General features: G+C 39.3%; 1 protein-coding gene across 1 annotated transcript in view; it reads right to left on the bottom strand.

The window, feature by feature from the left end:
• The window catches only part of LOC130917721 (uncharacterized), a 60,348-nt gene extending 47,306 nt beyond the window's left edge, over window positions 1-13,042 (bottom strand). The window contains exons 1-2 of the mRNA XM_057839378.1: window positions 12,789-13,042; window positions 6,195-12,697 (exon numbers count right to left, since the gene is read on the bottom strand). Coding sequence (XP_057695361.1) covers window positions 6,195-12,096 — 5,902 coding nt within the window. The 5' untranslated portion in view covers window positions 12,097-12,697; window positions 12,789-13,042. The remainder of the gene's footprint in view (window positions 1-6,194; window positions 12,698-12,788) is intronic.
• Between the last annotated feature and the right edge of the window lie 1,284 nt (window positions 13,043-14,326).

The raw sequence follows: 14,326 nt of genomic DNA, 5'->3' as shown, positions 1-14,326 counted from the left end.
AGTATTTAGCCAACCACCAATTGTGCAAGTTCTCCTATTTTAAAAGATTAGAGAGGCCTGTAATTGTCAACATGCGTAAACCTCAACCATGAGAGACAGAATGTGAAAAAAAAAAAAAAAAAAAACAGAAAATCACATTGATTTTTAAAGAATTTATTCCCAAATTAGAGTGGAAAAAAAATATTTGATCACCTACAAACAAGCAAGATTTCTGGCTGTCAAAGAGGTCTAACTTCTTCTAACGAGATTTAATGAGGCTCCACTCGTTACCTGTATTAATGCCACCTGTTTTAACTCATTATCGGTATCAAAGACACCCGTCCACAATCTCAGTCAGTCACACTCCAAACTCCACTATGGCCAAGACCAAAGAGCTGTCGAAGGACACCAGAGACGAAACTGTAGACCTGCACCAGGCTGGGAAGACTGAATCTGCAACAGGTTAAAGTCTAGGGTTGTTCCGATTATGTTTTTTTGCTCCTGATCCGATCCCGATCGTTTTAGTTTGAGTATCTGCAGATCCCGATATTTCCCGATCCGATTGCTTTTTTTTTCTTTCTTTCTCCCGATTCAATTCCAATCATTCCCGATAATTTTTCCCGATCATATACATTTTGACAATCCATTAAGAAAAAAAATGAATAAAACTCGGACGAATATATACATTCAACATATAGTACATAAGTACTGTATTTGTTTATTATGACAATAAATCCTCAAGATGGCATTTACATTATTAACATTCTCTCTGTGAGAGGGATCCACGGGTAGAAAGACTTGTGACTTTGTATATTGTGACTAAATATTGCCATCTAGTGTATAGAAAGACTTGTGACTTTGTATATTGTGACTAAATATCGCCATCTAGTGTATTTGTTGAGCTTTCAGTAAATGATACTGCAGGTCATGCCCAATGCATGATGGGAAGTGGAACCATGACAAGTAATTCTTAAAGGATAAATGTGACTTTGTATATTGTGACTAAATATTGCCATCTAGTGTATTTGTTGAGATTTCAGTAAATGATACTGCAGCCATTTAACTGTTCTGCCCAAATGCATGATGGGAAGTGCAACCATGATTGTGCGTAGGGGCACCAATTGATATATCTTCTCTGCGCTGGGAAAGAATAAAGGGTGTTGAGAAAATGATCAACTACTAACTTTCTTCCCCACATTGCTTCCCACGATAGTTTTTAATTGCTGAAGAGAGGGATTGTAAGGCTTTAACCAAATAAAAAAAGGTTCCAAAGGTTGCGATGTTATTAATTGCTGAGAGAGGGATTGTAAGGCTTTAACCAAATAAAAAAAGGCTCCAAAGATTGTCAAAATTCTCTCTACTCATTGTACGCTGCCTTTTAGCTCTATATAAAGGTACAGTGCCTTGCAAAAGTATTCGGCCCCCTTGAATCTTGCAACCTTTCACCACATTTCAGGTTTCAAACATAAAGATATAAAATTTAATTTTTTTGTCAAGAATCAACAACAAGTGGGACACAATCGTGAAGTGGAACAACATTTATTGGATAATTTAAACTTTTTTAACAAATAAAAAACTGAAAAGTGGGGCGTGCAATATTATTCGGCCCCTTTACTTTCAGTGCAGCAAACTCACTCCAGAAGTTCAGTGAGGATCTCTGAATGATCCAATGTTGTTCTAAATGACCGATGATGATAAATAGAATCCACCTGTGTGTAATCAAGTCTCCGTATAAATGCACCTGCTCTGTGATAGTCTCAGGGTTCTGTTTAAAGTGCAGAGAGCATTATGAAAACCAAGGAACACACCAGGCAGGTCCGAGACACTGTTGTGGAAAAGTTTAGAGCCGGATTTGGATACAAAAAGATTTCCCAAGCTTTAAACATCTCAAGGAGCACTAAGCAAGCCATCATATTGAAATGGACGGAGCATCAGACCACTGCAAATCTACCAAGACCCGGCCGTCCTTCCAAACTTTCTTCTCAAACAAGGAGAAAACTGATCAGAGATGCAGCCAAGAGGCCCATGATCACTCTGGATGAACTGCAGAGATCTACAGCTGAGGTGGGAGAGTCTGTCCATAGGACAACAATCAGTCGTACACTGCACAAATCTGGCCTTTATGGAAGAGTGGCAAGAAGAAAGCCATTTCTCAAAGATATCCATAAAAAGTCTCGTTTAAAGTTTGCCACAAGCCACCTGGGAGACACACCAAACATGTGGAAGAAGGTGCTCTGGTCAGAGGAAACCAAAATTGAACTTTTTGGCCACAATGCAAAACGATATGTTTGGCGTAAAAGCAACACAGCTCATCACCCTGAACACACCATCCCCACTGTCAAACATGGTGGTGGCAGCATCATGGTTTGGGCCTGCTTTTCTTCAGCAGGGACAGGGAAGGTGGTTAAAATTGACGGGAAGATGGATGCAGCCAAATACAGGAACATTCTGGAAGAAAACCTGTTGGTATCTGCACAAGACCTGAGACTGGGACGGAGATTTATCTTCCAACAGGACAATGATCCAAAACATAAAGCCAAATCTACAATGGAATGGTTCAAAAATAAATGTATCCAGGTGTTAGAATGGCCAAGTCAAAGTCCAGACCTGAATCCAATCGAGAATCTGTGGAAAGAGCTGAAGACTGCTGTTCACAAACACTCTTCATCCAACCTCACTGAGCTCGAGCTGTTTTGCAAGGAAGAATGGGCAAGAATGTCAGTCTCTCGATGTGCAAAACTGATAGAAACATACCCCAAGCGACTTGCAGCTGTAATTGGAACAAAAGGTGGCGCTACAAAGTATTAATGCAAGGGGGCCGAATAATATTGCACGCCCCACTTTTCAGTTTTTTATTTGTTAAAAAAGTTTAAATTATCCAATAAATTTTGTTCCACTTCACGACTGTGTCCCACTTGTTGTTGATTCTTGACAAAAAATTAAAATTTTATATCTTTATGTTTGAATCCTGAAATGTGGCGAAAGGTTGCAAGGTTCAAGGGGGCCGAATACTTTTGCAAGGCACTGTAAAAGGACGCGTTTAAAGGCAAGGCAAATTTATTTATATAGCACAATTCAACACAAGGCAATTCAAAGTGTTCAAAGATTGAACGTGACAGTGCGTGAGTGGGTCGTGCAGCGCATGCGTTAAATTATTTAATTACCTCTGTTAACGCAATAAATTTGATAGCCCTACTTTAAGCCAAAACTACTCTGGATGAGTGTAAGACATTTTGTCTGTAACATTAAATACAATTAGAAAACGATTTAAATTAAAAAAATTAGGGCTGTCAAAATTAACGCATTAACGGGCGGTAATTAATTTTTTAAATTAATCACGTTAAAATATTTGATGCAATTAACGCACATGTCCCGCTCAGACAGTATTCTGCCTTTTGGTAAGTTTTACAGCAAGGCTTTTTGTGCTGTCTAACAGCGAACTCTTGTGGTCGCTTTGCGACATGGTTTGTTGTTTTCTTGCCAGTTCAGTATGGCTGCACGACGTCTTGGGCTGACGCCTACGTTGTAATGTTGTGCTTATATGATCCTTGGAGTAAGTATGGTTGTTGTAAAGAATGTACATACTATGTTAGTAAGCGAAATGTTATATTTTTTGTATGAGACGCTTTTGTTTGTGTTTAGTGAACCGGTATAGCGTGCTAAGCTAACGTTGTTGCTAATGCAATGCTTGTGTACTTTTTTTTGTAGTTTTACGACGGTCTAAAGAGGACAATGGTTTGAGGCCATTTTATTGATAAATCAGATGGAAAAGAAAGAAGTCTGATTATTAAGGCATCGTTCACTGGCTGTCTAGCTTTGGAAAAAGTAGACGCTTCGGAGTGAGGACAGCATAGACAGATTTAAATGACAGTAGAGTGAAATTCCCACTACAGTCCTTATGTACCGTATGTTGAATGTATATTTCCATCTTGTGTAATATATATATATAATTTACAGAAAAATATGGCATATTTTATAGATAGTTTGAATTGCGATTAATTGTGATTAATTACGATTAATTAATTTTTAAGCTGTAATTAACTCGCTTAAAAATTTTAATCGTTTGACAGCCCTTATATATATATATATATATATATATATATATATATATATATATATATTAGGGCTGTCAAAATTATCGCGTTAACGGGTGTTAATTAATTTTTTAAATTAATCACGTTAAAATATTTGACGCAATTAACGCAGATGCCCTGCTCAGACATATTTAAATGACGGTACAGTGAAACGCTCACTTGTTAATTGTGTTTTATGGAGTTTTGCCGCCCTCTGCTGGCGCTTGGGTGCGACTGATTTTATAGGCTTCAGCACCCATGAGCATTGTGTAAGTAATTATTGACATCAACAATGGCGGGCTAATAGTTTATTTTTTGATTGAAAATTTTACAAATTTCATTAAAACGAAAACATTAAGTGAGGTTTTAATATAAAATTTCTATAAATTATTCTAACATTTTTCTTTTAAGAACTACAAGTCTTTCTATCCATGGATCGCTTTAACAGAATGTTAATAATGTTAATGCCATCTTGTTGATTTATTGTTATAATAAACAAATACAGTACTTATGTACCGTATGTTGAATGCATATATCCATCTTGTGTCTTATCTTTCCATTCCAACAATAATTTACAGAAAAGTATGGCATATTTTATAGATGGTTTGAATTGCGATTAATTATGATTAATTTTTAAGCTGAAATTAACTCAATTAAAAATTTTAATTGTTTGACAGCCCTAAAAAAAAATTATATATATATATATATATATATATATATATATATATATATTAAAAAAAGGCATATCCGATATTTTTTTGCCGATTCCGATACTTTAAAAATGATGTGATCGGATCTTTAGGTTAAATGCTTGGTGTAAAGAAATCAACTGTGGGAGCAATTATTAGAAAATGGAAGACCTACAGGACCACTGATAATCTCCCTCGATCTGGGGTTCCATGCAAGATCTCACCCCGTTGCGTCAAAATGATCAGAACGGTGAGCAAAAATCCCAGAACCACACGGGTGGACCTAGTGAATGACCTACAGAGAGCTGGGACCACAGTAACAAAGGCTAGTATCAGTAACACAATACGCTGCCAGGGACTCAAATCCTGCACTGCCAGACCTGTCCCCCTGCTGAAGAAAGTACACGTCCAGGCCCGTCTGCGGTTTGCTAGAGAGCATTTAGATGATCAGAAGACGACTGGAAGAATGTGTATGGTCAGATGAAACCAAAATAGAACTTTTTGGGAGAAACACAGTGTACTGCTCATTGATTTCAAAGGAGGCTTCAGTTCCATTCACTGATGTTTATTGCTCTTCAGAACACCAAACAACGTAGAACTAAATAAAAACAAACATATATTCAATTTGAACAACGCTAGCATAGCAGCAAAGACGCTAATGGCAAAATACAATACAAAGTTGCACTGACCACTTTAGCCTGCATTCAACCAATGGCAGTCTTCTCAAACGCACTCTTCTCGGTCAAAGGTGATGCTTCAACATGAAACTTGCATGAAACTGTTACATTTACAACATTGTTAACGATGAGAAAATTATAAAGATATACAATATGCATCACATGCGTGAGAAACCCGAACGCACCTGCTCTCTTTCGCTCCAAAAATGTAAAGCTTCCGGTTAGCGTCGTAGCGTGTGCACTTCCGGTTAGCGTGTCAAAATAAAAGCATGACGTATTCAAAAATGAATGCAGATGCCTGCAGCTACACTCCCACCATCACACAACTGTGTGATTAACTTGAACATTTACAGTGTATTATCAACAGACATTGAAAATTTTAACATAGGTACATAGAGCCACTTTCAAAAACTGTTCAATAAACTGTGGATCTACTTAATCAGCCTCAAGTAATAGAACTGTCTTGTGGATGGGCCTTTCAATGTAAATTGGCTTTGTTTTGAGATTACATTGACTGTCATGTATTGCATCTTTAAGTAGTAGTTTGAGTTTTCTGACCTTTCCATCAGTTCCTTGGAGAACTTCAACTACTCTTGCCAACCTCCACTGATTTCTTGGGCAATCATCTTGCAACAAGACAATGTCATCTACTTTGGTATTTCTCCTGGTTTTGTTCCATTTGCTTCTTCGTTGCAGATTCAGCAAATACTCTTTCCGCCACCTGGTCCAAAATACATTAGACAGGAATTGAACTCGTCTCCATCGTTTTTGAAGACAAAGATCGTCTCTTGTGAAATCTCCAGGTGGTGGAGCGATGATTGACGATTTCATTGTCAAGATATGGTTGGGCGTCAGGGGTTCTGGTCCTGACGGATCATTAAGATGTTCTGTGGACAACGGTCGACTATTCACTATAGCCATGACTTCATATAGGAAAGTCCTCAATGAAGAACTGTCTAATCTTCCAGCAGATTGGTCTAGGACGGATGTGAGAACACTTCTTACAGTGCGGATTTGTCTCTCCCAAACGCCGCCCATATGACTGGAAGCAGGTGGGTTCATGACGAAATCGCATCCTAGCTTTTTCAACTGTTCTTGTTCTAATCCTTTCATTAGTTCTTGGAATTCGTTGCGTGCTCCTACGAAGTTCGTGCCTTGGTCACTCCGCAGTTGACTTACACTGCCCCTTATGGCAATAAAGCAGCGCAGTGCGTTGAGGAATGCATCAGAGGAAAGATCATCTAATACCTCAATATGAACCGCTCTTGAGCACATGCAAGTGAATAAAAGCCCATATTTCTTCAATTCTTTTCTTCCATCCTTGACAGAAAATGGTCCAAAGCAGTCCATTCCACTGTAGGTGAATGGAGGGGTTGCTTCCATCCTCTCTAGTGGAAGGTCTGCCATTTTTTGTCCTTGATTGCACTTTCTGAATTTTCTGCATTTGATGCACTTGAAGATGGATGATGACACTTCACGACTACACCCTATGATCCAAATACCATTGGAGCGTAGTGCATTAATTGTCATCCCACGACCCTGATGTTGAATCTTCTCATGATGGTACTTTATCAACAATCGACTTACGTGATGTCCTCTTGGGAGAATGGCTGGGTGTTTGATGTGTGGATGGAGTGTGGACTGTGTCAATCTTCCTCCCACCCTGAGGATACCTTGGTTATCCATAAATGGATTCAACTTGTGCAGCTCAAAGGACTTATTCCTTTGTAGGTCTTTAGCTCGTTTTAGAGATTTGATTTCATCCCTAAACACTTCTTCTTGAACCATCTTGATTATGAATTGTTCAGCCTCTTTTCTTTCTTCTACTGTTGTAGTGTCATTGGATCTTGTTTTAAGACCTGTCAGTTGTTTAGCCAAACGTTTAAGTCTTGCAATGGCCTGTACAGTTCTATTCCAATCTGAAAAATTTTGAAGTCGATCTAACAGAGATCTTTGTTCCTTTGTCTTTGTTGTATGTACATGTGCTCTTTTAATTTCTGGATCATCTTGGTCTAGCTCTCCCACCTTCATGTTTTCGCTTGTAGGAAGGTTCTTGTGCCACAAAAAACTAGGTCCTGTGAACCAGTTGGATTTCACAAGCTCCTTTGTGGTACGTCCGCGAGAGGCATGATCTGCAGGGTTATCTTCTGAGGCAACGTATTGCCATTGACTTGGTGTGGTGCTTGTTTTGATCTGTTGTATTCGATTGGCTACGAATAAATGAAATCGTTTTTCGTCGTTATTAATGTATCCAAGAACAACCTTGGAATCAGTCCAAAAGTAATTATGTAGATCTTCAATCTCCATTTCACTTTTTAGCAGATCACTTATCCTTGTGGCCAACAGTGTAGCTGAAAGTTCCAATCTTGGAATTGTCGTTATCTTTGTTGGCGCAACCCGTGCCTTTGCCATGACAAGCACACAATGAACCTTTCCAGACTCTGACACAGCTCTGAGATAAGAACACATGCCATAGCCTGAGGTGCTGGCGTCGGAAAAATGATGAAGTTCATACTTGTGAACCTCCTTGGCATTCAGTGGTATGTAATGTCGTGGTATCTCCACGAAAGACAAATCCTGGATGTCTTGCAACAATGCTTCCCACTGCAGCCTGAGTTCTTCAGAAATGGGCTCATCCCATCCTAACTTCTCTTGGCACATTCTTTGTAGAATTTGTTTGCCTTTCAAAATGACGGGCGCTACGAATCCAAGGGGATCAAAAATTGAAGCCACTGTTGACAGTACTCCTCTTCTTGTAAAGGGATGGGTTTTTATTCTCACTTTAAATTGAAACTTATCTGAACTGATGCACCATTGGACCCCGAGAGCTCGTTCCATCTTGTGTTCTCCCAAGGCCAAGTCTAGGTCAGCTACACCTTCAGCGCGTTCCTGCTTAGGGATTGTGGCAAGCACATTCTTGTTATTGGTGATGAATTTGTGTAGGTGGAGCTTACCAGCATTGCAGAGCTCTCTTGCCTCTCTAACAAGCTGTATAGCTTCTTCTTCACTGTCCAAACTTATCAATCCATCATCAACATAAAAATTGCGCTGAATGAACTTTACGGTAGCTTCGCTAAACTTGCCTGTTCCTTCTGCAGCTAGGTGCTTGAGCCCAAAGTTCGCGCATCCTGGTGACGAAGCAGCGCCAAATAAGTGAACCTTCATTCGGAACACTGAAGGTGGAATTTCCATATTTCCTTTTTCCCACCACAGAAATCGGAGATAGTCTTGGTCCTTTGGTGCAACATGGAACTGATGGAACATTCGCTCCACATCACACATGATTGCTACTTGTCCTTTGCGAAAGCGAAGCAAGACACCTACAAGGGTGTTCGTTAGGTCAGGCCCAGTAAGTAGATGCTCGTTTAAGGATGTATTCTGGAATTTAGCTGAACAGTCAAATACCACTCGAACCTTTCCTGGTTTATGAGGGTGATAAACACCATGGTGAGGGACATACCATGAGGACTGGTTGTTTATCTCAGACTCTGGAACCTTTTCAGCATCTCCTCTAGCAATTATGTCATCCATAAAGGCAACATAATCACTGCGATATTGATCATTTTTATTTAGACGTTTCTCAAGACATCTGAGTCGATGTTCAGCACACACTTTGTTGTTCGGCAGTGATGGTCTATCTTCTTTAAAAGGCAATGGCATTTCGTAATGTCCATTCCGCTTTTGCTTGATGCCATCATTTAGCTTTTTCAAGAATGTAATGTCTTCTTGTGATGTGCAAATTTCTTCACTGAACTTCTCAGTAAAATCTGACTCAAAAACCTTGAGTATATCTGCCGGTGTGATCACTTCTTTGACTTGGGTTCGACAAACAAACTGGACCTCTGTCTTGATCTCTGATGAGGACTTGGTAGCCGGTAGCACCTTTCTCATGATGATATGATGACTCACGCCGATTCCATCTTCGTGGTGGTAATCAATGTCGGTGTTGCTGTTGCCAATAATGCTCCAACCCAACACAGACCTTTGGGCGTATGGCTGGTTTTCGTTGCCCATTACAACCTTTCTGGGAAGTAAGGCTTGCGGACAGTCATAGCCAATTAACAATCCCACTTCACAGTCAAGCTCAGGAGACATTTCATCTGCTAAATGCTTTAAGTGAGGCCATGATTTTGCAGTTGAGCTTGTGGGTATATGGGACCTGTTTGCTGGTATGTAGTCTCTTGTATATGTTTTTGGAAGTTTAATTTTAGTTTCACTGTTGAGGCCTCTTACTTGTAGTCCTTGCACTCTTTGACTTTTCACAACCTTTGTTTTTGATGTTATGGTTGACACTTTAAGTTCGACTGGTGTTTTGTTGGCGCACAATGTTTCTGCTGCATCTTCAAGAATGAAAGTTGTGTCGCTTTGACTATCAAGTAAGGCATACATCAGAAGTTCTCTTTCAGGTTCTGCTATCGTGGAAACATAGACAGGAACAATAGATGAGGTTCGAGTACTGTTTATTTCTTGAATAACTCTGTTAGAAGTTACTTGTCGTGTTTCTTCGTTTCCCAACTGTTGGTAATTGTCTGCGTGGCTCTCAGTTTTGTTTTCTTGTTTGTTATTTAAACTTTGCTCTTGGTCTTTCTTTGCACGATCTCGATGCAGACATGTGGGATGTCCTTTTCCACATAATTCGCACACACTCCTGGATTTGCAAACCTTGGAGTTATGTCCAGATTTTAGGCACCCGAAGCATAATTTTTCCAGTTGAACAAACTTTACTCTTTCTTCAACAGTGTTTTCCATAATTTTGCGACACCTATGAAGACTGTGACCCTTTTTCTTGCAAAATAGACATGCAAGGCTGGTCTTTTCACTTGTATTTGTGGTAAACGTCTTGACGCTGACCTTCTGACTTCGTTGAAACTTGGACTGTTCCCGTTCAGTTGGCTTTGATCTTTCTTGTTCAGCCGGCTTCAGCGCATGTAACGATGTGATCGGGTTACACGCTATTCGAGTTTCTGTGTTGAGGAATCTTACGAAGAATTTGAAATCAGGGAACATGCTGTTTTGATCTTGATATATTGTTACTTCTCTGTTCCAACGTGAGCTCAACCAATCTGGGAGTTTGACAGTAATCTTTTGATTTTCCACACAGTCGTTCAGTATTTGTAGACCTTGAATGTATGGCATTGCAGACTCCACACTGCTCAGGAAATCGACGAAGTCACGCAGGTTGTCAAAGTCTTTATGGCCAATTTTATGCCATGCATATATCTTGTCACGATATGATTTGGCAACTACAAATGGGTTACCGAATCTTTCTTCAAGTACATTCCAAGCAGCACAATAAGCACTTTCTGTTCCTATTATAAAATGGCCTTCTATTGCTCTTTTGGCTGTGTCACCAACATATTTCCGTAAATAGAACAACTTTTCTTGAGTTGGAAGATTCTTGCGATCGATCAAAGTGCAAAAGGACAACTTCCAGTCATTATACTTAAGAGGATCACCTGTAAAGATCTCAGGTTCTGGAATCGGAACTCGATTTGCTGTAATTGCTTCAGCAATAGTTCTTGCGAGATCATTAGAAGCATTGAGAGGGACCGGTGCTTGAGTTGTAGGAACTTGGCTGCTTACTGGTGGAACAGAAGGAGAGGTTTGGATAAATACATTTGGAACAGCAGTTCTGATGGGTTTTACATCATGTTGATGCTGTACTTGTACAGACTTGGGTTGTTCCTCAGAAGCTATGGAGACTTGTGCTTGGTGAGATGGGAAAAATGGTTCACTTAAAGGGTTAAGTGTAGTTGGTTGATTGAGAGCTTCTGAATAAACTTGGAACCTTGCTTGTGCTGCAACATGTCCTTTGAGTTCTTCTAGACGTTCTATTTCTCTTCTTTTCTGTTCCAGCTTAAATTTTCTACTTGCGCTCTCTGCTATGAATTTGGCTTTTTTCTTAGCATTTTCTGCTTCAATTTCAGCTGCCACAATTTGGTCCTCTAGCTCAAGTCTTTCAATTTCTTCTCTTTGTTGATGTTGAGCATTAATTATTTTTAGTACCTCTTGAGTTGCCACAACTTCAGCTTCTGCTTGTTTTACATTAAGGGACAAGATTGACGAGTGGGAAGATGATTTGGAAGAAGTCTTTGACTTACTGGTTGTGGCTGAGTAAATGCTGGACACTGTGCTGTCAAACACTGACTTAGAATCAGGCCACAATATGTCTTTATCATCACCACTTCGATATTGTTGAGCATTTAAGTTTGCAGTTTTCGTCAATGCCTGGCATGTGTCATTTATTCTTCGAATGTCAGGCTCGGGAATTGCAATGTCTCTTATTTGGAGGTAGGTTTCATCAATGTCAACCTGTATGGCGTTGATTTCATTTATAACCTCTTCGATCAGATCTTCACCATATTTATCTTTAATTGACCGCTTTAAACCATTCATATGATATTTCCATCTTTTGTACATTTTCACAATTCTTCCATTTAAATTGCTCAATTTGTCATTTAACAGACTCATTCCCTTTTCAGTGAGCTTACGTGTGCGTCCAGTTTTCTTAATTTCAGGAGGCAGTTCTTCATCATCTGTACCAACCTGAGATTGATCAACTTCTCTTCTTGTTTCAACTTTAACATCCACTTGATGTGAGAAGACAGTCTGCATTGAACAATTACCTTGAGTGGTCTCTTCAGCAGGCGGGATAACATTTTCCTTTGTGTGTGGCATATTAAATGAAGTATGCTTAACTGGTTGAAATGTTATTAATTGGTTTCTATGAGTGAAATTTAAATGTAACTCTTATTGTGTACTTTAACTTGACTTTTGTGTGCGCATTAAAAGTACATCACACTGACAGTTCTATAATGAGTGCGCAAATGGTTAATGATGTGTAAACAATTCTCAATAATAAAAACAATTATTATGAGAACTCACTTAAAATACTTAAATATGCACTTGGAACATTTGAACGTCAAATAGAATGGAGAATTACTTATTTGCTTAGACGTGCAGAAAATACGCTTATAGAAGAACACTTATGAAAGTTCGTATGACACACTTAATGGCAATTAACAAGTACTTGCGCTATTTTAAAGACACAATATTCATGTGCTCGCTTGTGTAGCCTTGTCCACTTGCCGCTTGGATTCACACGAACCGCTCACACGTGATGCTTCCCCTTCCGTAGGTCTGCAGCCGATCCTTCTTCACCTCCAAGTCTTTCTTCACGACGCAAAAGTGTTCTACTGTACTGCTCATTGATTTCAAAGGAGGCTTCAGTTCCATTCACTGATGTTTATTGCTCTTCAGAACACCAAACAACGTAGAACTAAATAAAAACAAACATATATTCAATTTGAACAACGCTAGCATAGCAGCAAAGACGCTAATGGCAAAATACAATACAAAGTTGCACTGACCACTTTAGCCTGCATTCAACCAATGGCAGTCTTCTCAAACGCACTCTTCTCGGTCAAAGGTGATGCTTCAACATGAAACTTGCATGAAACTGTTACATTTACAACATTGTTAACGATGAGAAAATTATAAAGATATACAATATGCATCACATGCGTGAGAAACCCGAACGCACCTGCTCTCTTTCGCTCCAAAAATGTAAAGCTTCCGGTTAGCGTCGTAGCGTGTGCACTTCCGGTTAGCGTGTCAAAATAAAAGCATGACGTATTCAAAAATGAATGCAGATGCCTGCAGCTACACACAGGTTCTCGTGTTTGGAGGAGAAAGAATACTGAATTGCATCCGAAGAACACCATACCCACTGTGAAGCATGGGGGTGGAAACATCATGCTTTGGGGCTGTTTACCTGCAAAGGGACCAGGACGACTGATCTCTGTAAAAGAAAGAATGAATGGGGCCATGTATCGAGAGATTTTGAGTGAAAATCTTCCATCAGCAAGGGCATTGAAGATGAGACGTGGCTGGGTCTTTCAGCATGACAATGATCCCAAACACACAGCCAGGGAAACAAAGGAGTGACTTCATAAGAAGCATGTCAAGGTCCTGGAGTGGCCTGGCCAGTCTCCAGATCTCAACCCCATAGAAAATCTGTGGAAGGAGTTGAAAGTCCGTGTTGCCCAACGACAACCCCAAAACATCACTGCTCTAAAGGAGATCTGCATGGAGGTATGGGCCAAAATACCAGCAACAGTGTGTGAAAAGCTTGTGAAGAGTTACAGAAAACGTTTGGCTTCCGTTATTGCCAACAAAGGGTACATAATAGGGTATTGAGATGAACTTTTGGTATTGACCAAATACTTATTTTCCACCATGATTTGCAAATACTTTAAAAATCAAACAATTTTTTCCCCACATTCTGTCTCTCACGGTTGAGGTTTACCCATGTTGACAATTACAGACCTCTCTAATATTTTCAAGTGGGAGAACTTGAACAATTAGTGGTTGACTAAGTAATTATTTGCCCCACTCTACCTCTAGATTCAATTTGCCAGGCCCGGCCCAAAAAAAAATAACATACAGTGCTGGCCAAAAGTATTGGTCCCCCAGCAATTCTGTCAGCTAATGATCAATTTCTCCCAGAAAATGATTGCAATTACGAAAGCTTTGGTAGTCAGTGTTGTTAATCTTACTTTAAAAATGTAATTAATTACAGTTACAAATTACTTCTCCCAAAAAGTAATTGAGTTAGTAAGTTAGTTACCTCAATGTAAGAGTAATTACTTGGCAAAGTGACTGGTTTTAGCTTTCTTTCTTTTTTTCATTAAAAAAAAAACAACAACAACATAGTCAACTTTGCTACGTTTGGAAGTCATTTAATGTTGTGAATCAACCATTAGAGTTGTTAAAATTGTTCCTGTTATTGCATTAGTTCCCTTCTGTCTACTTTCGACATGCGAACGTTTTAAAACTGTTTCATCATTTAAAGATACTGTAGATTCAAGTCAAGATTCTGCCGATTTAGGAGTATTTTAGATCAAAA

Source organism: Corythoichthys intestinalis, chromosome 6 (assembly GCF_030265065.1).
Source record: "Corythoichthys intestinalis isolate RoL2023-P3 chromosome 6, ASM3026506v1, whole genome shotgun sequence".
In the NCBI taxonomy this organism is placed as follows: Eukaryota; Metazoa; Chordata; class Actinopteri; order Syngnathiformes; family Syngnathidae; genus Corythoichthys; species Corythoichthys intestinalis.
The sequence above is the reverse complement of the archived record's forward strand: the minus strand, read 5'-3'. Positions and strand labels throughout refer to the sequence as shown.